Raw genomic sequence first — 22,227 nt, forward strand, 5'->3', positions numbered from 1 at the left:
CTGGGCAGGGAGGTCCCATCTTGCTCTCCTGCTCCGGAGCTGGTTTTAAATCGCGCGCCGAGACGCCTTAGCGCCGTAACGGCCGCGGTGACGTATGTGTGGGCGGGGCCAGAAGCGCGCCTGCGTAGGCCGCCCCTGCCCTCGCTGGGAGGGGGGCGTCGGGAGCTGCGCGGGGGTTCTGCGCAGGGGCTCTCTGGCCTCCCGCCCGCCCCGTGCGGGGACCGTACGGGCTCCAGGCACCACCGCACCCTGCCTCTTTTCGAGCGTTAGACGTGGAACTGGGCGCTAAGGACCCAATGGGGCAGGGCGGGCGAGGGCTCTGCTTTCAAGCAATTTCCTTTCTAATGGGAGGGAGGGCAGATTTCTCGGAAACAAGGTTAATTTCCTAAAGCGACCAGTTCCGTCAGGGCAACAAAACACTAAGGAGGTAGAAAGCGATGGATGGGGTGTGGGACGGAGGTGAGAAGGAGCCAGTAACACAATGAACGTTCCAGGCAGGCGAAGGACAGGTGCAAAGTGTTCTGTGTACATTTTTAATTTATTTTATTTTTTTTTAATTTTTTTTTTTTATTTATGATAGTCAGAGAGAGAGAGAGGCAGAGACACAGGCAGAGGGAGAAGCAGGCTCCATGCACCGGGAGCCCGACGTGGGATTCGATCCCCGGTCTCCAGGATCGCGCCCTGGGCCAAAGGCAGGCACTAAACCGCTGCGCCACCCAGGGATCCCTCTGTGTACATTTTTAAATGAAGACCATCGTTTTTATTCAGATTCTTGCGGAAATTCTTGCGAAAAGCTTCCTGGATACCAACCCCCCGCCGTTCCCCTAAAGAAAAAGTTAAGAGGAGAGGTGAGATGGATATAATTTGCCGCCTATCCCTTCATTCTGCTTCATCTGATCCCAAGAATTGTATTATGGGAGGATAGGCCAGGGCAATTCTCCCAAATATCCCTAGAACATCCTATCACTTCTTATAACACCCATCAGGCATTTTATGCAGTGTTTCCCCCTGAAGGGTGCTATTGGCATTCAGGGTGAAGCAGTTCTTGACTTGTGGGGCTCTTCATAGGGCTGGTTTAGCAACCCCGACACCATCAGTCCACCAAAAGCCATCAGTGCCCCTCAGTCATTTTTGCAACCAAATAGTACTACCCTTTATTGAAAAGCACTTTTTTAAAATACATTTTTATTTATTTATGATAGTCACACACACAGAGAGAGAGAGGCAGAGACACAGGCAGAGGGAGAAGCAGGCTCCATGCACCGGGAGCCCGACGTGGGATTCGATCCCAGGTCTCCAGGATCGCGCCCTGGACCAAAGGCAGGCGCCAAACCGCTGCGCCACCCAGGGATCCCCTGAAAAGCACTTTTTAAGCCTGCTTTTCTTTTACTTTTTATCTATTATTGAGGTATATAGTTGACACACAATGTTACACTGGTTTCGGGCATACAACAGTGATTTGAGAAGTCTATATGTTAAGCTATGCTCACCAACATATTCTTAGTGACATTACTCTCACTTCTTTCAGTTTTTGTCATGACTTTTAAGTTCATATGAATTTGATGAATTTAATGATAAATGATATTTGTTGGCATTTGAATTTTAACATTAATGTATAAAATACTAAACCTCAGGAAATTTGATGAGATAAAATTTGTGTTATAACGTGAATTTTATCTCTCATCAAGTCTATTTGCTTTTGCACAAACTTGTTCTCCCAGTGGCCATCATCAAATCTTTAGCGTAAGGCAGTGTGGAATAGAAAAAAGAAGGTAGGTTTGCAGTGTTTTTCGGTGAATGGTTCTACCAGCCACCCAGGAACTCAGATCAGCACCCAGGAGCCATTCTGGGTGCCTTACTCTCCACACACAATCTATCACTGAGCTTTTTTTATTTCCTAGAAATCTCAACCCTGCGTCTCTTTTTCATCCGTATTACCTTCTTGCTGGTCCGCAGCAGCTCCACACCTGCTCTGCCCTTCTCATTGGGCCCTGTGTGGCGGTTGCTAAGTACCAATCTGACCTGTTCCTTCCCAAAGTCTCAAACCATTCAAAAGTTCCATTGCTCTGGGAACTTCTAAAGTGATCTATGAGGCCCTGCAGGGTCTGGGCGCCACAGCCTCTCTGGCCTCATCTTGCACCTTGCCTCCCCCTGTCCCCTCCTCCCCTCAAGTCACTTGGGCTTTTTTTCAGACTCGGTCTCATCATGCTGGCTCCCACCACAAGGCCTCTGCACATCCTCTCCTCATCCCCATCTTCACCCAGTTGGCTCCCATCATGTTTCAGTTCATATCACTTCCTCAGGGAGGCCTTCCCTGATACACTCAAGTGTCCTTACTGGAGGTTTTAGTGGAACTTGCCACCTTTGAAATTTTACACCATTGGAATGATTATTTCATGTTTATCTCCTCCATAGATTGTCAACTCCACGAGGATGAAGCCATGTTCTGCTCACCATTGTTTCCCCAGGGCCCAGTGCTAGCCCTGGACACAGCAAGTGCTTAAATATGTATTGAATGAATAAAGTTGGAAGGCAAGTTTATTTTTATTTATTTTTTAAATTTTTAAAAAGATTTTATTTATTTATTCATGAGATACAGAGAGAGAGAGAGAGAGAGGCAGAGACACAGGCAGAGGGAGAAGCAGGCTCCATGCAGGGAGCCCCACGTGGGACTCGATTGCCGTCTCTAGGATCACACCCTGGGCTGAAAGCGACACTAAACCGCTGAGCCACCCCGGCTGCCCTATTTTTATTTTTATTTTTTTTTAAGTTCAATTTGCCAACATAAACTATATAACACTCAGTGCTCATCACATGCCCTCCTTAATGCCTGTTACCCAGTTACCCCATCCTCCCATTCACCTCCCCTTCTGCAACCCTTTGTTTCCCAGAGTTAGGAGTCTCTCATGGTTTGGGAAGATAGGTTTAAATCTTGGGTTAGACAGCTGAACCCTTCTGGGCCTTGTTTTTCCCCTTTGTTTATGAAAGTCATGATAATATCCCTTCACTGGGCTTTATCAGGAATTAGGTAACAGATTAAATTCTTGTGGGCACATGGGCTCAGTATATACTAGGGTCCCTGTTATCTCACTTGTCTTCTCTGTCCTGAGTTCATTTGAGGAGAGTGGGAACAGGTTGTAATCCTCTGTGTACCAATGAGGAGCAGTGTGGGTTGAGAGCGTGGTAAGTAGCACTGAATCAGGAACCTCTGAAGAACTGGCTTGGAATTGGCAGAGGAAGGCTGCTGGGTGATCCATTCAGTGAGGCAAGAGGCTGTTTTGTGGTTTTGATGGACCCTGCCTCCTAAGCAGACTGCTTAGGGCTCCCTGCACTGGAACAAAGCCAGCTCCACCCCCTGCAGGCGGGTCATTTACCACCGGTTCTGAATGCTTTCTTTGTTTTTTGAGGGGTTAGTTCTGCAGAGGGTGCCAAAAGATTGAATGATTTATCAGTGGTATCAGTGGTATGCAAAATTCAATTCCTCTGTCTCTATGAAATTAAAATAGTGGATCCCTCCCCCACTCCTTGTCTGCCAGAAAATCAGTACTGGAGCCACTCCCTTTCCCCATTTCACTCCTCACCAAGATTCTACTTCCCCAAAATGAATGGAAACAGCTTTAGTTTAGGTGAAGAACAATACTCTTATCAGTCGGCTACCTGAACAGACTTTTGGCTTCAAATTTTCCCTGACTTTCCAGCCTACAGCTGGTTTGTATCATAATGTAGTTCATGATATAAACCATCAAATCCCTGGGCCCAACAGACATATAGTTCAAATGGCTTTACATTCATTTTGGCCTCTGAGCAAATGCCTTTCATTTTTCTATGTGATACAAAATTCCTGACTTAAAGACTGGGCTATGGACCAACAATTTCTGTCTTCTAGAATTTCTAAGCTGACATACCATCCTTTATCTTAAAATTAATATAGTGCTTTTCGCTTTTCAAAGCATGTTAACTCCTACATCTTGATATTCCCAAACCCATGCTGGAAGGTTGCTAGGACAGGTGCTTTCTTCCAGGCTCTACCTTTTACTAGCTAGGTGACCTTAGGGAAGCTGTGTACCGTTTCTGTGCCTTAGCTTCCTCATAGGAAAAATGGAAGAGATAAAGCACCCACTTCATGGAATGCTTCTTTGGTGTGAGGATTGAGTTACCAGATGTGAAGCATTTAGAATGGCGCCTGGACCATTGGAAATGCTTGATGAATGCTAAGTATTCCCATTACTATAACTGTTGTTATATCCTGGGTGCCAGCCAGGAATTGTTTTAGAATAAAGCTCAGCTTCCTAAATTATCTGGAGAAGTTCCCCTTTCATTGTTAGAGTATTCCCAGAGCACAACAGCTCTGTTCTTTCCATTACTACTTGTTTTTTCTATATTCTTTCTTACACCCTCGGCCCCACCCAAGCCTCACTGACTGTTCCCTTTGTAGTCTTCTGCTCACTCCTGTTTTATCTTACTAGACTAGAAACCAGAGTGATAGAACATCATACTACCTTTCTACAGATTTATTTCTTCTACAGTTTATGTGTTTGTTTTTTGTTGGGTTTTTTGTTGTTGTTTTTGTGTAGCCACCAAGATCTTTTAAATTGGCTGATATTTTGGTTTGTGAGCCATGAGAATGAATAGCTTAGATGTTCCTTGACATTCTGAATTATTCTTTCCTGGCTACTGGCCATGCCACTGGGAAACCTCAGGGCAGACTGGTTCAAGGTGCATTGAGAAATACCAAGACATACTGGATGAAGCTATCAGGGTAACATGAATATCTTGGCAACAGGCCCATGAGAATGCTGATCTTCTGTGTGTGTTATTACATAGATTCCAAATGACACACAAAATAGCTTCCTTTATTGATGTGGAACTAAAACACCAGCAAATTATTTTCTAAACAAAAATAATATGGATGATTACAAAATATCAAAATCCCACTGGCATCAAACCAACCATCACTGCATCTTAACTTTCTTGAAAGCACTACATGGCAGATAGCAGACAACACAGGACACAGCCGCTACTGTGCAGTGGGAATCTCAAATACTGACTGGCATGAACTCCTGGGACATAAATTTGTCATTTATTTTTGCGATGGAGAGGGAGTGGATACAACCAAAGCCCACAAGGCCAGCATCCAAACCCCCCTGTGATGGAGTTAAATGTTGGGGCCAGGTTATCCTCTCCAGATCTTCCTGGCATGCAGGGCAGGAACAGCATTGTTATTTCCAAAACAACCACACCCACAACGATAATCACTTTTCTTAAGCCTCCTCATCAGGATGCCGCCTAGGATTTTGAAAGAAGGGAAAAATCCACCAATCACATCTCCAGAGTCACAACTCTGTTAGTGCTGGCCTGCTCCACAGTTCCCTTCCTGTCCGACCCTGGCAACGGGCCTGAATTGAGATGACCCCAATTTGCAAAACCTCATAGTTCAAAATATCCCTTTGTCATCTTTGAAAAGAGAACACAAAGGCATTAACAGACTGAGAAAAAGCACAGCTACACAGGGTGGCTAAACCTTCTTTTCATTGGACAAACAAGTGGCTCCCTTTAGAAACTAATTGTTCATTTCAGAAACCAACCCCCCAAAGATTGCTTCCAGGCAGGAGAAGCTCGTTAGATGCTAGCTATTTCATTAATTTTAGTAAGTACATTATCTCAATTATGAAATAGATCACCATGGACTTAATATTTGTGGATCAAGGCTAATCAACTGTTTGGGTAGTAGTGGAGTTTTCTTTCAGATGCATAAAAACAGCTATATATTATACAAAAATAGGGCTAAATTAAGAAAATGGAAAATAAACATCTTGGCTACACCTTCAAACAGAGGAGGTCTGAAAAATTAGATCCTAAAATACGAGAAGTTACCTTCATAGTATTTAGGATAAAATGGACTGCTATCAGCTTGGATGTGAATTAAGCTAACAATTCAACAAGGAAACCAGTTTACAAGGAATGTGCTGAGAGTCATTCACAAAAAAAAAAAGAAATAAGCTGGAATGGAGGTATTCTCTGGTTCTCTTTTACTTCCAGTGTTGACACAAAACACAACCTCACAGGCCCCCTCTGGTCTCAACTCTAGCTGCAAGAGCCTTCCATAAGATCCGTTCCCTGGGTCAGCTAAAAGTCAGGAGTAAGAAACCTCAGAAGACACACCTGGGATTACATCCTACATCCTCATGTATGTTGGACCCCATCCTTATGAGTACTTCAGGTACTCCTTAAAGTATCTTAATCTATCATAGCCCCTCCACCCCTCACAAGGTGAAAGTCACACATACCACTAATGTGTCTGAAAAATAAACTCTTTGGCAGCCTGAGGAATCAGAAATACCTTCTTCCCTTTTTTAATGGCCTTTACATTAATGTTCCCCAGGCAATGGGGCACAGGGCAGCATTTTCACTTGGGTCAGAAGGCTGTGGAATTCTTCCACTGCCTGTGAGTGTGCCGTGGGGTTTAGCACCAGGTGTTGGAAGAGATTGACAGGCTCAGCATTCCGAAATGTCTTAGGGATCGGGATGGTCAGGGGCAGGAAGGTGTTACCGATGAGGAAATGATGGAGGGACCTTTGCTGGAGGCCACGGCCCAAGAACCAGAGGATGTCCTGGAGCCGCTGGGAGAGCATGCTGTGCTGCCAGTCTGTTAGAGGCAGCCGCAGCAACAGGTGCATGAGGGCTGTTTTGAAGTGGTAAGAGGTGAGGATGGGACGGGATGCTCCCTGGGGTAAACTCTGAAGGTCCCGGAGACTTAAGATGATCTGGAGGCACTTGAGGTGACAGGTGTTCTCTGGAGCAAAACGCCCTACCAGCTTCAGGAAAAGGTGTTCACAGGCTGCAAAGGACTCAGGCCAATCCACACTGGTTAGCTGTTCATGGTCAGGAGCCTGACTCACCAGATAGACCAAGGTGTCTTCCCGTTGCACCCCCAGGACCAATTGGATTGAGAGAAAGCGGCCTGAGCGGTAGTCCAGCCTGAGCTTGCAGGAGGTGGTAGACGGTGGGAGGCTGAGCTTAAAGTCGTATTTGTGGGCCACAAGGGCCCAGGCATTGCCCACCATGTTCCGGAACCACTGTACTGTCTTGCACACGTCCAGGTGGGAGCCAGTGCAGAGAGCCACCTTGATGGAGCTGCTACACTTGCCCAAGACGGCTGAGTGATCCCTATGGTGGTGCACCAGGCACAGCACATCCCCCAGAAGCTTCTCGCGCTTGCACACACATTCCGACTCCACCAGCACACAGCCACAGCGGCGGCCTAGGGCTGGATCCCTCATCTCCAGCACAAACATAGTGCCCTGTGGGGGAACAATGGGCACCAGAATATCAAATTTCTGGGTCTCGTGGAGGGTTCCCCATTTCTCAAAGGCAGCCCCGATGCCCAGGCAGTCCTCCAGCTGTGGGTGAGCCTCCCGGCGGCTGAGCACCCGACAGGCCTCAATCAGGTCGTCCACAAAGCTCTCCACAAACTCACAGGTGCAGGGCAGATCACGAGTGACATTCTGGACATAGTGTTTGTAAAAAGATTCCAGAGCCTCCCTCGAAGGGAAGTCAGTAAGCCAGTTGTAGGAGGTGACAGGCACAACACGGACTTCCTCCTCCTCCTCATCGCTGCTGGAATCAAAGGCTGGCTCATGCTGCATGTTCTGTCGCAGGAGCTCAAAGACGAGAAAAAGGCAAAAGAGGCCAGCATTCCACAGGTTTCCCAGCATCCAGCCCAGTGGCCCCTCCTGGTCATCAGCCTGGAACGGCCATCTCATGTCTTTCTTCCCTAGCACTAACTGGTCACTGGATGTATCTCCTCTCCAGAAGTTCTCTGCCTTCTGCTTCTGCTCAGCTGCTCGCTTTCTCTCTTCAAACTCTATCTCCAACTGGCGCATCTCCTCGCTCATCCGCTTCTCCAGCTGCCGACTTCTGGCTAGCGTGTCCAGGTCCATCCGGTCACTGACCATCAAGGGGTGGTGAACAACATACATCACTGCCAGGAACACAAGGCTTATCAAAGCCATGGAGGCTTCTGCATCTGGAGAAGTAGGAAGTTGGGAGTCAGTGGTGATCTTCAGGATTCATCTGTTCTCCAGTGCATATTCCCCAGAGCCCTGGGACCCCAAATCCTGGAAGTTAACTACTCAGAAGAAACCAAAAGCTCACCGAGCTGGGTTTGGACAGAGCAAGGGTCTGCTCAGGAGGTGGTGTGGGAGAAAGGGGGTCAGCAGGATGTGCCACTCAGTCTTTCTGCTTTCCTTCCACATGGTGTGGGTGGTACTTAGGCTTCCAGAGTATGCACACAGCACTGTTCTCATTTCTGTGTAAGATGGGGAGGGGGACCCTCATGGTAGGGTGGCCTCACCCGACTCATCAGTCCACCGTGAGCACCAGGTGTGCCCTGCTGATCCCAGAGGCTCCCTTCCACCGGCAGAAAGCACTGATCTGCCTAGGCAACACCTTTCCTCTTGCAGGCAGCCAGCCCAAGCCCCAGCTATAGTATCCCACTTCCTCTGTGACTTCACAATCCTCATTCTGCTCACCCTGTGTCATCAGAACACTCAGCCTCTCCTCCCTCATGCCCAGTGGGGCAACTCCCAGTGGGCGAGAGGGAGGCACAGTGCCACCAGCCTGCTCTCTGCTGCTTCCCGCTGTGCTCTCTGAGCTCCTAAGGCGGCTGCTCCATGCCCCGTCAACGGGCCAGGTGCAGAGGCAGGCAAGGCTCCACCTCTCAGCCCAGGAAAGTTCGTGAAGGACCAGGTGCCCAAAGCCTCTTGACAGCCGTTGGTAGTCGGATTCTCTGCCTACCCACCCACCACGAGGCTTCTTGCACTCCCCCCATAAACTTCTGGGCTTACCGAGATTATGAAGGACTACGCGGCGCGGCGCTGAAGCCAGGTGGGGGACTCTCCTCCCTTTGGAACTTGGCCTCGCTTAGCCTCACCGCTCGCTCCAGGAGCCCTGTTAAAATTTACAAGGTACCTAGGGGCTGTGTCTCAAAGCAGGGTGCCCCCCCCCCCATTCATAAACTTCCCCAAATTCCACGCCCTGCGATCCGAACTCTTAACCGCCTACCCTCCCGGGGGTTTCTCCTGGAACCTGGGGCCAGGTTACTCACCGTCGGTGTTAGCTGGAACACGGTCTTAAAGAGACAGCGCGGCCTGACTGCCCCCGCCTTTTCCCCGGCGGGGTGGGGGCTCCGGGGGCCTCGCCGGGGCCGCCCGGGGGAGTGGCCCCGCTGCCCTCTCCCGGGGAGCGCACCATCTCGTCCGAGAATCCGGGGCTCCGAGGGTCCCCGCGCCGCAGCCCCTCCGCCCGGGAGACCCCCGCCGCGCCGCTCCGAGGGCGCCAGCCCCGCTCGGCGGCTCCCGCCGTCCAGGCTCCACCCCGCCCGAGCTCCTCCCACCCCGACTCCGCCGCCGAGCGCGCCGCGGGAGCGCCGCCCTGGGGCCCCGGTGGCCCGGCTCGCGGACGCGCGCCTCCCGTGCGCCGAGCGGAGCGGCTGCGGCCCGGGCCTCGTCGCCGAGGAGCTCGCGTGCCGCAGCCGCTCGGGCTCCCGGAGCTGGTGCCAAGGGCAACTGCAGTGCCGGCTGCCGGCTGCCGGCTGCTCGCGGCTGCGTGCGCCAGGGGTCTGCTTACTGGGAGTTTGCAATGCGCCGGACTTGCAATATAACTAGGAATGGACGGGGGCAGAGGGGCGTCATTCCCAGGTGGGGCTGGCCCTGCGCAGAATGGCACAGGAGCTGAGGTGTGTCGTCAGGTGTGTCCACGTGCCTCACCCCCAGCCCACGCCCAGACTTAGGCGTCTTTCCCCACCTCCTTTCTCCTATCAAGTGGCGGTCTCGGTCGTGAAAAGCCAGACAGCACGCAAAGACCTGGCTTGAGGCCTTACTTCTCACTCACTAGCTCCGTAGGAGTAAGAATCCTAAACCTCCAGGGTAGCTCTGCTGATGAGATGGGCGTATAAAGGAAAACTTGATGAAGTGTGGAAACTGGACAAGCCTTGTGATGCACTAAAGTATCCCCGCAGAAGGGGTTTCCCGGAAAGGATCGTCAGAGTATCACAAAGAGCCCCCAGCCTTCCTGTCATGTGTCAGCTAACCAAGGAGAAAAGGAAGTGATGTCTTTTCATACTAGCGAAAGTCCTTCTGATGAAATACAATCAAATTTCAGGCTCCTTATCCAGCGGCAATGTGAGAGGGGGGTGGTTGCATACAACTGGACAGTGCTTCCCAAAACACTGACTTATTTCACTGTGAAGGAGGAAAAACTGTCTTCTGGCTGGCCATGACTGAAGCTCCAACGTTACTTTTTATAAACTTGCGGGCTACTACCACTAAGTATTAGCAAAATCACACGGTGACAGTGAAATTCTCTTTATGTCTTAGCATATGACAATGTTAGGATGAAAAAAATACATTTTAGAATGTGCAAACAATGATTTTTAAAGCCATGTGTTTAAAGGTGTGTATTCCTGGTCAGATAAGGGTTTGTTTTAAAAGTGTGAGTTAGGGGCACCTGGGTGGCTCAGTGGTTGAACGTCAGCCTTTGGCTCAGGTCGTGATCCTGGAGTCTGGGGGAGGCTGCTTCTCCTTCTGCCTATGTTTCTGCCTCTCTCCCTGTGTCTCTCATGAATAAATAAATAAGTTTTTAAAAGTGTCGAGTTAGAAAACATTCGCTAGTTTGAGAGTTGGAGCTCATGAAGTTGTTTGCTATAGCAAATAGACTCCAAGCTAGAGAATTATAATCCATGTAAATATCACCATTAAATCAACAAGAAGCCCTCTAACAGTGAACACTTATTGGCCTGTTTTTGGTGATTTTTCTGCTTTGGCATAGTATGAGGTGATTGCTGACTTAGTGGGATTAAAAGAAAATCAAGTCATTTGGACACCCTGATATTCATGCTAATTGGTGGTTGTATACAGATGACATGGGTAAACTGTAGCAGTGGCCATTCTTTTTCTTTTAAGATTCTATGAATTTATTCGTGGTAGACACACACAGAGATGGAGAGACACAGAGGGAGAAGCAGGGTCCATGTAGGAAGCCTGACGCGGGACTTGATTCCGGGACTCCAGGATCACACCTTGGGCCAAAGGCAGGTGCCAAACTGCTGAGCCACCCAGGGATCCCCCCAGGCATCTTTCTTTATACTTTATAGATAGCCCTGTTTAAAATAGGGTCTCAAAAAATTGAGTTAAGACTCAGAATTGTTCCTCTCCATGGAAATCCTTAGTAAAAGGTGAAAGATTTATACGATCTGAAGAGAAACCAGAGTATTCATTTATTTTTTTTTTTTTAAAGATTTCATTTATTTAGTCATGAGAGACACAGAGACAGAGGCAGAGACACAGGCAGAGGGAGAAGCAGGCTCCATGCAGGAAGCCGGAGGTGGGACTCCATCCCGTATATCCAGGATCAGGCCCTGGGCTGGAGGCGGTGTTAAACCGCTGAGCCACCCCAGCTGCCGGTGGCCATTCATTTTAACAACTGAATTCCACAGAGGTGGGATTTACCCTTGTCAAGCAAGGAAACATGGTAGCTTCCCCCAAAATAATTTTATTTTTATCATTAAAAAATAAGTACATAAGAAGTAAATACCTACATAATCTATGTACAAGTCTGCCTCTTGGCTTGCAAAACCTAAAATGTATTTAAGACTATTAGTGTTGAGGGATCCCTGGGTGGCTTAGTGGTTTGGCGCCTGCCTTTGGCCGGGGGCGTGATCCTGGGGTCCTGGGATTGAGTCCCACAGCGGGCTCCCCAGGCTCCCCCTAGGAGGCCTGCTTCTCCTTCTGCCTGTGTCTCTGCCTCTCTCTCTCTCTGTGTTTCTCATGAATAAATAAATAAAGTCTTAAAAAACAAAAGACTACTAGTGTTTATTGGGGGCACCTGGCTGACTCAGTCAGAGGAGCATGTGACTCTTGATTTGATCTCAGGGTTGTGAGTTTGAGCCCTCCATTGGGTGTAGGAAGAGATTACTTAAAGAAAAAATAAAACTTATTAGTGTTTTGGCAAAAACAGTTGCTCAAAGATTTGAAAACATTGGCAGAAATATCAGTAATCAATTTAAAAACAAGTCACATGATTCTGAGTGATTTTCCTTGGCTTGATGAAACAGTAAATGTTTTAATACTGCTCAGTTGTAGCTGTTTATTCAGGGAGCCAATGCAGAGTTTACAATTACTGAAGAATTAGACTTTATGAATAGTCTGCATGGGACAACTGCAGGCAAAAATATTTCAAAAGAAGCTGAGAAAACACTAATTCACTACAACGTGACATGGAATCTGCTAATATGTTACCACTGATGGTAATAAAAATATATGCAGAGTGGAAAAAGGCTTAGAAAGGCAAATTTACAAAGCTTGTGAAAATTTCAAGTGTTTAAAGCCTAGGGTTATTCATTGTATTATTCACTGGCAGATACTTTGTAGAAAATATTTGAATCTGTCATATATTCATGAATCCATAGCGTCAATGGTGAACTTTGTTCATTCTCATGGACTTAAAAATCGTCAATTCTGGAAATTTTCATCAGAAATAGACACTGAGCATCTTGACTTATCCTACCATTGTTAGCAGTTGGCAATCTTTTTGAGCTTGGGGCTGAGATTGAAATTTTTCTTTTTCTTTTTTTTAAATATTTTATTTATTTATTCATGAGAGACATAGAATGAGAGAAAGAAGCAGGCTCCATGCAGGGAGCCCAATGCAGGACTCAGTCCCAGGACCCCAGGATCACACCCTGGGCTAAAGGCAGGGGCAAACTACTGAGCCATCCAGGGATCCCTGAAGTTTTTCTAAACAAGAACTGCCCTCAACTACTCTTATCAAACACCGAATGACTTTGAAAGTTAGCTTTTGTTGTTATTTTTTAAGTAGGCTCTATGCCTTGCATGGAGCCCAACGCAGGACTTGAATCTATGACCCAGAGGTCAAAATCTGAGCTGAGACCAACAGTCAGATGCTTAACTGACTGAGCCACCCAGGTGCCCCTTGATATTGTTTCTTAATGAAGTCAACATAAAATAACAAGACAAAATGGTGTTTATATGTGAAATTAATTCTCTGATGGAATTGTTTTAACAAATTTTGATTCACAAGTAGTATCAAGTTACTTTTTACAATTCCTGTGCTGTCAAAAATAAAATATGCAAGATGTCATTCCTACATAAATTTGTAGCAGATATATTTTCTGAGCTCAAATTACATACAGTTCCAGCAGTTTGTCAGACATCAGTGCAAGTGGAAGGAACGCTTCCATATTTCAAAATTCGTGCAATTGAGAATCTTCCACATAATCTTCAATTAGAAATGATTAATCTGCAGTGTGATGACATACTAAAAAGCCAAATAAGAGAAGAATCTAATTATATAACAATGAATATGCTCAATTAAATCTATGCTTGTGGATTAATATATCAGTATTAGTAACTGTATTAGAAAACGTTTTCAAAGAGGCAATAGGTAATAACTTGTTACAGATCAGTATTAACAGATGAACAGTTGCAATTTGGATGATAGGAAACATTAACTTTGAGCCCTAATTAAGTGACATGTTATTTCTAAAATAAAAAAGAATTCCATTCTTTTCATTAGCAGCCCCATATTAAAAAAAAATGCACTTGATCATTATTAATACGCTGTGAATTCTGTCAATAAAATTTTGTGGAAATTTATTTTCTCTCATTATGTGAATGCCTACCTAATTCTCAATTTTGCCTCTTGGCTGGCAAACATTAAAACATTTACTCTCTGGCCATTTACAGAAAGGATTAACTGTCCTTTTGTTTGTTTGTTTAAATATTTTATTTATTCATGAGAGACAGAGAGCAGAGAGAGAGAAGCAGAGACATAGGCAGAGGGAGAAGCAGGCTCCATGCAGGGATCCCAATGTGGACTTGTCCCCCAGACCCTAGGATTGATCCCCTGGACCCCAGGATGAGGCCCTGAGTCAAAGGCAGACACTCAACTGCAGAGCCACCCAGGTGTCTGCACTGTCCTTTGTATTCAAGCAGTAAAATGTGCACATTTCCCCAGAAATTCATTTTTAAAGATTCATCTTTTTGTAAACATGACACACACTCATTGTAAAAATGCATATTATATAGGAGGAATAGGAAAAGAAGCCACACTTATACCCCACTACCCAGAGATAAGCGTTACAGATTTTGGGAGTAACTTCTAGACATGATTTTTGCCAGTATTTCCAAAAATGTTCCCCTTAGAGCACTAGTTGCTCAAGTTGACCCTCAACAAACAGATTTGTATGTTTCTTGATAACATCTTTTTTTAAAGATTTTATTTATTTATTCATGAGAGATAGAGGGAGAAGCAGGCTCCATTCAAGGAGCCCGATGCAGGGGACTCCGGGGTCACGCCCTGGGCCGAAAGTAGGCACTAAACTGCTGAGCCATCCAGGGATTCCCTCTTGATGACATTTAAAAAACTCATAAACACAAAACAAAAATGATCATCGTGAAAATTTTGGAAAATACAGAAAAAGTTTTAAAAATCTATATTTATCGGGATCCCTGGGTGGCGCAGCGGTTTGGCGCCTGCCTTTGGCCCAGGGCGCGATCCTGGAGACCCGGGATCGAATCCCACATCGGGCTCCCGGTACATGGAGCCTGCTTCTCCCTCTGCCTATGTCTCCGCCTCTCTCTCTCTCTCTCTCTCTCTCTCTCTCTGTGACTATCTCATAAATAAATAAAAATTTAAAAAAAATCTATATTTATCTTTATTTTTTAAAGGATTTTATTTATTTGAGAGAGAGTGAGGGAAAGCGCACACAAGCAGGGGGAAGGGCAGAGGGAGAGGGAGAAGCAGAGTCCCCGCTAAGCAGGGAGCCCACAGTGGGGCTTGATCCTGGGACCCCAAGATCATGACCTGAGCCAAAGGCAGACTTAACCAACTGAGCCACCCAGGTACCCAAAAATATCAGTTTTTTAAAAATCATCCTAAATCCTGCAGTATCAGGATCCCCAGCAGGATTTTCTTTCTTTCTTTCTTTCTTTCTTTCTTTCTTTCTTTCTTTCTTTCTTTCTTTCTTTCTTTCTTTTTCTTCTTTCTTTCTTTCTTTCTTTCTCTTCTTTCTTTCTTTCTTTCTTTCTTTCTTTCTTTCTTTCTTTCTTTCTTCTTCCTTCCTTCCTTCCTTCCTTCCTTCCTTCCTTCCTTCCTTCCTTCCTTTCTTCTTTCTTTCTCTTTCTTTCTTTCTTTCTTTCTTTCTTTCTTTCTTTCTTTCTTTCTTTCTTTCTTTCTTTCTTTCTTTCTTTCAAGATTTTATTTATTTATTCATGAGAGACACACACAGAGAGGCAGAGACACAGGCAGTGGGAGAAGCAGACTCCCTGTGAGGAGCCTGATGCAGGACTTCATCCCAGGACCCCAGGATCATGACCTGAGCCAAAGGCAGAAACTCAACCACTAAGCAACCCAGGTGTCCCCAGCAGGATTTGATGGCATACTCATGTTGGGTAATTGAGGAGAGCTTAATCAAGGAACAAAAGAATTTCGGGGTTTGGAGAAAACTGCAAGGGGTGGTTAATGTTCCTGGAGCTAGTCCAACAGGGAGCACACCTCTGGGTAAGGGTGAGGAGGAGGGAGTGATTTGTTACCAAAACTTGAAAGGAGTAGCTATGTGGAGAGGATGTCTGATAAGAAAATGTGGTCTTCAGTTGAGAGGATGAAGTCAACCCTGTGGGACACCACAGGAAGAGAGCTGAGTTCTCTCGAAACTCATTTCCTGCTGATGCCTCCCATTGGCCAAAACCAACCGGAAGCCAGAGAACAAGGGAGCCCCTTGATTCAGTCCTTCTGGGTTAGTGCGTGGCCCTAGGGCACAGAGCCAAAAGGAGAAAGAGGGGAGCGGATGTTCAGGGGCAGAGAGAGGTGCATACGTCACTGCCAAAGGTCCCTAAACTCAGCTCCGATAAGCACCAGTCTGTGAGCTCATACTCAGATGAACTGCCTCCGCCACTACAAACACATTTGGGTCCCCACTCTTCAGACCAGATTTAGATACACTGCCCTCTTCTCCTCTGAAAAGAATCAGAACTCCTTTGACAGTGACAGCACAACAGGTCAGAACATCCAAAAAGGCAGGTGAGCCTATAAAAATATCTCATTGAGGTTACAAAGTGAGGAAGTCATTGTGAGACCTGTCTCAGGTGATGTTAGGAAAGCCCTGAAGAGGTCACACAGCACTCCCGCTGCTAGAGTGAATGGCAGATGATGAAGCTAAAAGTCATAAATAATTGCTGGGAGAGGGCACCTGGGTGGCTCAGCGGTTGAGCATCTGCCTTTTGCTCAGGGTGTGATTCTGGACTCCCTGCATTGGGCTCGATTTTTAAATTTTAAAGATTTAAAAATCTTTTTTTTTTAAGATTTATTTTTATTTATTTATGATAGACATAGAGAGAGAGGCAGAGACACAGGCAGAGGGAGAAGCAGGCTCCATGCACCGGGAGCCCGATGTGGGACTCGATCCCGGGACTCCAGGATTGCGCCCTGGGCCAAAGGCAGGCGCGAAACTGCTGAGCCACCCAGGGATCCCCAAGATTTAAAAATATTTAAAAAATAATTAAATTTAAAAATAAATATTTTATTTATTTATTCATGAGAGACACAGAGAGAGAGGCAGAGACATAGGCAGAGGGAGAAGCAGGCTCCCTGTGAGGATCCTGATGCGGAATTCTATGCCGGGATTCCAGGATCATGCCCTGAGCCAAAGGCATGATCAACCACTGAGGCACCCAGGTGTCCCTAAATAAAAGCTTAAAAAAATAAAATAAAAAATCAATGGGAGAAGGTGAACGATGGAGCTGTGAAGATTTTTTTTTTTTTATTGGAGTTCAATTTGCCAACATATAGCATAACACCCAGTGCTCATCTCACCAAGTGCCCCCCTCAGTGCCTGTCATCCAGTCACCCCAACCCCCCACCCACCTCCCTTTCCACTACCCCTTGTTCGTTTCCCAGAGTTAGGTGTCTCTCATGTTTTGTCACCCTCACTGATATTTTCACTCATTTTCTCTCCTTTCCCCTTTATTCCCTTTCATTATTTTTTATATTCCCCAAATGAATGAGACCATATAATGTTTGTCCTTCTCCGATTGACTTACTTCACTCAGCATAATACCTTCCAGTTCCATCCACATCGAAGCAAATGGTGGGTATTTGTAGTTTCTAATGGCTGAGTAATATTCCATTGTATACATAGACCACAGTGAAGATATTTTAAAATGATATAAAGTTTTTGTAAAAGATTCCTGTGTTTTCAAATTTTTTAAAACATCCATGTGTTTTCGAATTTTTTAAAACATCCATGTGTTTTCTTTCTTTCTTTTTTTTTTTTTTTTTTTTTTTTTTTACCTAAATTAGTCTAATCACTACACAATCTTACTCATGTTTTGGTCATGACACAATAAACCTACAAGAATATAGAAATGTATGTATAAAAAGTAGAATGTGTAAGTCTACATTAAATGGAAAATAGACTATAGTATAGTGAGTGAAAAAAAGGCAGGTTACACAAAGCATGCTAGTAGTTGTTTTTTTTTTTAAAGATTTTATTTATTTATTCATTCATGAGAGACGCAGAGATACAGGCAGAGGAAAAAGCAGGCTCCATGTAGGGAGCTTTATATGGGACTCGATCCGGGGTCTCCAGGATCACACCCTGGGCTGAAAGGCGGCGCTAAACCGCTGAGCCGCCGGGGCTGCCTCATGCTGGTGTTTAATCCCCTTGTGTGTATATTCTGTGCCTAAGAAAAACGTTTCAAACGGTGGATTCTGAAATGTTTACAGTGACTCTCTGAGGATGAGAGAGGTTGATTACAGGTGACTTTTACCTCTCTCTACCTTTTTCGAACTATGTAACAATAATGAGGTAGTATTTTCACATTAAAAGAAATACAGGGGATCCCTGGTGGCTCAGCGGTTTAGCGCCACCTTCGGCCCAGGGCGTGATCCTGGAGACCCGGGATCGAGTCCCACGTCAGGCTCCCTGCATGGAGCCTGCTCCTCCCTCTGCCTCTCTGTCTCTCACGAATGAATAAATCAAATCTTTAAAAAAGAAATACAGACAGTGCCCAGCTTATGAATGAATGGGCTGCGTGCCCAAAGCCCCAGTGTGTCTTAGTTGAAGAGAGCTCACATTGCGTTTTCTAGAAAAGCAAGTGCAACCACGCTGGTGTGTTGAACCCAGGACCCGCTTTTGTGCGCGGGCAGCCTCTTGGCGTTTCCCGGGGACCCGGCAAGTGGCTTCCTCCTCCTGCCTCCTCCGGGTCAGTTCCCCGGGCCCCCCGCGAGCGCCCTCCCCAGGCCCTGACGCCCCCAGCCTCCCGTCACCCCTCACGCTGCTCCGCCACCCTCGGGTTTTCCCGCCCGTCAGGGCCCTCAGCCCCTGGACCGATCTCCCGCGACGTAGCCCGTTGGTTACCGCGGCCGAGTGTAGACGTCCCAAGGGCGCGGGCGCACGGTTGCCAGAACTAACTCTGGAGAAAGTAGAGAGCCTGTGAGAGAGAGGATCTGGGCCAGCTCTTCACTCCATGCCACATGCAGATGGGTGACGGATAGGTAGATGCCATGGATGAAGAGACAGTCTATTACTAGTTTGCTGCGACTGCCACGCCGTTTTGGTGTCTTAATACAACAAAAACGTATCCTCTCACAGTTCTGGAGGGCGGAAGTCCAAAATGAAGGTACTGGCAGGGACACGTTCCCTCTGAAGGGTCTAGAGAAGAAGCCTTCCTTGCCTCTGTGTTCCTTGGCTTGTAGCTGTAGCATTCCAATCTGTAACTCCATCTCCATATCACCTTCTCTGTGTACCCTTCTTTATTCTCCTACAAGGATTCTGTCCTTGGTTTTAGGCACCAACATAATGCACATGGTCTCATTTTGGTCCTTAATTGCATTTGCAAAGACTATTCTCAAAAAAGGTCTCATTCCTAAGTTCTGGGCGGACATGGATCTTTGGGGCACTATTTAAGTCAGTACAGAAAGATATACAGATAGATGGACTAAAAGGTAGACACCAGGTAGGGGTATCAGAGGCTGACTTGTGTCTCCTCAAAACTTTATGTTGAAGACCTAACCCTCAGTACCTCAGAATGCTACTCTATTTGGAAATACAATCTTTGCAGATAGACAACCGTGTGGAGATAAGGTCATTAGGGTGGGTCCTAATCCAAAATGACTGATGTTCTTATAAAGAGGGAACCTTTCGCCCTTAGGATGGCTACTGTAAAAAAGAGAGAATTAAAAGTGTTGGTGAGGATGTGGAGAAACTTGAACCCTTGTATGCTGTTGGCAACTGTGTAAAATGGTGCAACTGCCCTGGAAACCAATGGAAGATCCTCAAAAAATTAAAAAAAAAAAAATAGAACTACCAGATGATCCAGCAATTCCACTTCTGGGTATGTACCCCCAAAGAACTGAAAGCACGTCCTTGAAGGGATATTTGTACATCATGTTCATCAGAGCATTGTTCACAATACCCAAAGGGCAGAAGCAACCTATGTGTCCATTAGGGACAGCCACACTGAAAATTATCTTGACCCAGAGTGGAGAGCTGAAGTCCCACAGGCAAGCCCTGGCTCTGCTACCAGCTTGTTCTGTGATGTGGGCAAGTCACTTCCTGTCACTCTGGCCCTCGGCTCCTGATGTGTAAACATTGGGATTGAATGGACCTCTTCCAGCTGGCACGGTTTTCATCTACTGGAAACAATGGCCCCAGTGTACCAGCCAGGCAAAAGCATGCCTTTCGTGCCTCAGGCTCATTGAGCCTCAAGAACTGCGAGGGCCAGCACCCCCAGATTGACCCAGGGACATTAATGTCAGACCTGTGATGTCAGTACCCAGTACACTGGTTCAAAGGACTCAAGCCCCCAGTCTCTCTCAGTTTGTAACTAAATGATTACCTGAAAAGACACAAGAGACTGAGATGAGGGTCCCTTCCTGCATTCCTACCTATGATGCAATCAACCCCCACCAAACAGGCCCATCAGCCTCCCAAGTACAAATTCCTCTCTACTCAGCCAACCCAGACTAACCCTCTTGCAGACACTGAGAGTCCATGGGGCTTCCAGCTGGGCTGGCACTAGCCTCAAATTATCCTCCCAGAGTCCAGCTCTTCCTGCCTTGTCTTTTCTCTCTCTCTCTCTCTCTCTCTTTTTAAAAGATTTTATTTATTCATGAGAGACACACAGAGAGAGGCAAAGACATAGAGGGAGAATCAGGGTCCCCATGGGAAGCCGGGTGTGGGACTCGATCCCAGGACACCGGGATCATGACCTGAGCCAAAGGCGGATGCTCAAACACTGAGCCACCCAGGCATCCCTTGTCTTCTCCTCTTGTCCTCAAGGATGACCCCGCTGGTCCATGCTCTACCCGATTTCCAATCTGTCACTCTGTTCTGGACTATGGATTGCTGCCTGACTTGCTCCTAAATGTTAACACATGGCACTTGCAAAGGACAGTCCTCTAGACTTAGTAGCTGGATTCCAATTTCTCTTTCCAAAAGGTATCTGCAAAAAGAATTTTTTTCCCATCTTGGGCTATTTCTTGGGCTATTGAAAATATTTCTGGTTGGTGACATTTTCTCAGACTCTAAAATTGTAACACATATTTACAGTAACTATACAAATCCTTAAGGGACCACAGGAAGTGAATACTAAGGTTGGGCTGGCCTGGCAAGTTCAGGCGAACAGTCAACAGGACCATGTTTCAATAGTGGAATTCCTTGCTCATCCCCAAGCTTTGGACTTTGCTCACTTCCCTAAATCTCCCTGTCCTGTCTTCCAGTTCTAAGTGTCCCCTCAGTGAGTCCCTCCCAGCACTCAGTCCTTGGAACCAGCAGGCATCAGATTTTAGGGAATGAATTAACAGACGTGAGCCCATCACCCACCCCACCAGTCAGTATCCTTTTCTTGTTTTGTTCTTACCACATCAAACACTGCACCCAGGTTAGGCCTCTGGCTCTTGTCCTCAAAGTGCATTGTTATAGCAGAATTGCAAAGAGAAATAAAAGAAGCTTATTCTTGCTATGAAGGAGAGATAAATTATCTGAGTTAGGAAAGGAGGAAGAGTTGGGGAGAGGAGCATAGGAAGGTTAGAGACTAGGGTGTGTTGTGAAGGAGGGGACCATCATTGCTTTGGCCTAAAACCCTTAGAGGGAGCCAGCCAGGAGGAAAAAGTCGTTTTCCTCCTACCCTTCTAAGTAAGGGAACCTTGTAACAAGACAGATTAACAAGAGAAAAACCATCAGAATTTTATTAACATGCATACCTCATGTTTACATTAGGAAATACCTAAGGGGGATCCCTGGGTGGCGCAGCGGTTTGGCGCCTGCCTTTGGCCCAGGGCGCGATCCTGGAGACCCGGGATCGAATCCCACGTCAGGCTCCCGGTGCATGGAGCCTGCTTCTCCCTCTGCCTGTGTCTCTGCCTCATTCTCTCTCTCTCTCTGTGACTGTCACAAATAAATAAAAATTAAAAAAAAAAAAAAAAAAGGAAATACCTAAGGAAAGATGAGTAACTCCCCCAGATGGCTTAGAATTTGGGCTTAAGGGGCACCTGGTGGCTTAGTGGTTGAATGTCTGCCTTTGGCTCAGGTCGTGATCCTGGGGTCCTGGGATGGAGTCCCACATCAGGCTCCCCGACAGGGAGCCTGCCTCTCCCTCTGCCTATATCTCTCATGAATAGGTAAATAAAATCTGAAAGAAAAAAAAAAAAAGAATTCAGGCTTAAATACCACCTTCAGCTACAGACGAAAGAAAGGAGTAGGGGAGCTCAGTTATGGGAGATGACCTAGCAAAGTATAGAGAACAAGAGTGAGGTTTGTTCTGCAGATTTGTTTATTTATTTATTTGACAGAGAGAGAGAGCGCACACAAGCAAGGGGAGCAGCATAGGGAGAGGGAGAAGCAGGCTTTCCACTGAGCAGAGAGCCCAACATGGGACTCAATCCCAGTGTCAAACTGAGCTGAAGGCAGATGCTTAACCATCTGAGCCACCCAGGCACCCTTGTTCTGCAGATTTAAGTGCTTTCTCCATTAATAAGAGTTTCTTTTGATTGAAAGCCTTTCTCTTTCTGGTGCAGAGATGGAGACACCTTTATAAATGGAGAGTTCATTTATAAATGTAAATTTCTCTTACAAAAGGGAAACTTCTACTCTGTTTCCAGAGTTTCTCCTGTGTCTGCTGTTTCTCAAAATAATCAGCTCAAAATTGC

The 22,227-nt window shown here is 46.4% G+C and overlaps 2 protein-coding genes, 2 long non-coding RNA genes and 1 other non-coding gene across 11 annotated transcripts in view; 2 read left to right on the forward strand and 3 right to left on the reverse strand.

Moving 5' to 3' along the window:
• NCAPH (non-SMC condensin I complex subunit H) overlaps window positions 1-9,144 on the reverse strand; it is a 43,589-nt gene extending 34,445 nt beyond the window's left edge. Inside the window, exons 1-2 of one of the 3 annotated variants that reach the window (XM_072770337.1) lie at window positions 9,107-9,144; window positions 8,847-8,949 (exon numbers count right to left, since the gene is read on the reverse strand). Coding sequence is in view for 1 of the 3 variants with exons in the window: in XM_072770335.1 (XP_072626436.1) it covers window positions 1-19 (19 nt within the window). In the remaining 2 variants the exon portion in view is untranslated. Of the gene's footprint in view, window positions 160-8,846; window positions 8,950-9,106 lie in introns of those variants that run through there. The other 2 variants (XM_072770335.1, XM_072770336.1) reach the window with 2 other exon arrangements.
• Window positions 151-6,811, forward strand: LOC140601439 (uncharacterized). Of its 2 annotated transcripts, none has more exons than XR_012004432.1 (3): window positions 151-459; window positions 581-848; window positions 2,416-6,811. It is a non-coding gene; the product is annotated as an uncharacterized lncRNA (long non-coding RNA). The 2 variants fall into 2 exon arrangements; XR_012004433.1 differs by having other exon boundaries at window positions 153-459; window positions 769-848.
• Window positions 4,833-9,246, reverse strand: ITPRIPL1 (ITPRIP like 1). 4 transcript variants are annotated; one of them, XM_072770340.1, is made up of 3 exons: window positions 9,107-9,144; window positions 8,847-8,949; window positions 4,833-8,026 (listed from the first exon to the last, which is right to left on the reverse strand). In XM_072770340.1, the coding sequence occupies exon 3, from the start codon at window positions 8,010-8,012 to the stop codon at window positions 6,369-6,371; it is 1,644 nt and encodes a 547-aa protein (XP_072626441.1). In that variant the 5' UTR covers window positions 8,013-8,026; window positions 8,847-8,949; window positions 9,107-9,144; the 3' UTR covers window positions 4,833-6,368. The 4 variants fall into 4 exon arrangements, with proteins under 4 accessions (XP_072626441.1, XP_072626443.1, XP_072626442.1 ...); XM_072770342.1 differs by lacking the exon at window positions 8,847-8,949 and having other exon boundaries at window positions 9,107-9,246; XM_072770341.1 differs by lacking the exon at window positions 9,107-9,144 and having other exon boundaries at window positions 8,847-8,987.
• The window catches only part of LOC140601438 (uncharacterized), a 26,025-nt gene continuing 10,763 nt past the window's right edge, over window positions 6,966-22,227 (forward strand). Inside the window, exon 1 of the long non-coding RNA XR_012004431.1 lies at window positions 6,966-8,966. This is a non-coding gene — a long non-coding RNA (uncharacterized lncRNA). The remainder of the gene's footprint in view (window positions 8,967-22,227) is intronic.
• On the reverse strand, window positions 11,155-11,271 carry LOC140602049 (U5 spliceosomal RNA). The gene has a single exon (XR_012005088.1). It is a non-coding gene; the product is annotated as a U5 spliceosomal RNA (small nuclear RNA).

The sequence above is a fragment of the Canis lupus genome, chromosome 12 (genome assembly GCF_048164855.1).
Source record: "Canis lupus baileyi chromosome 12, mCanLup2.hap1, whole genome shotgun sequence".
Lineage (NCBI taxonomy): Eukaryota > Metazoa > Chordata > Mammalia > Carnivora > Canidae > Canis > Canis lupus.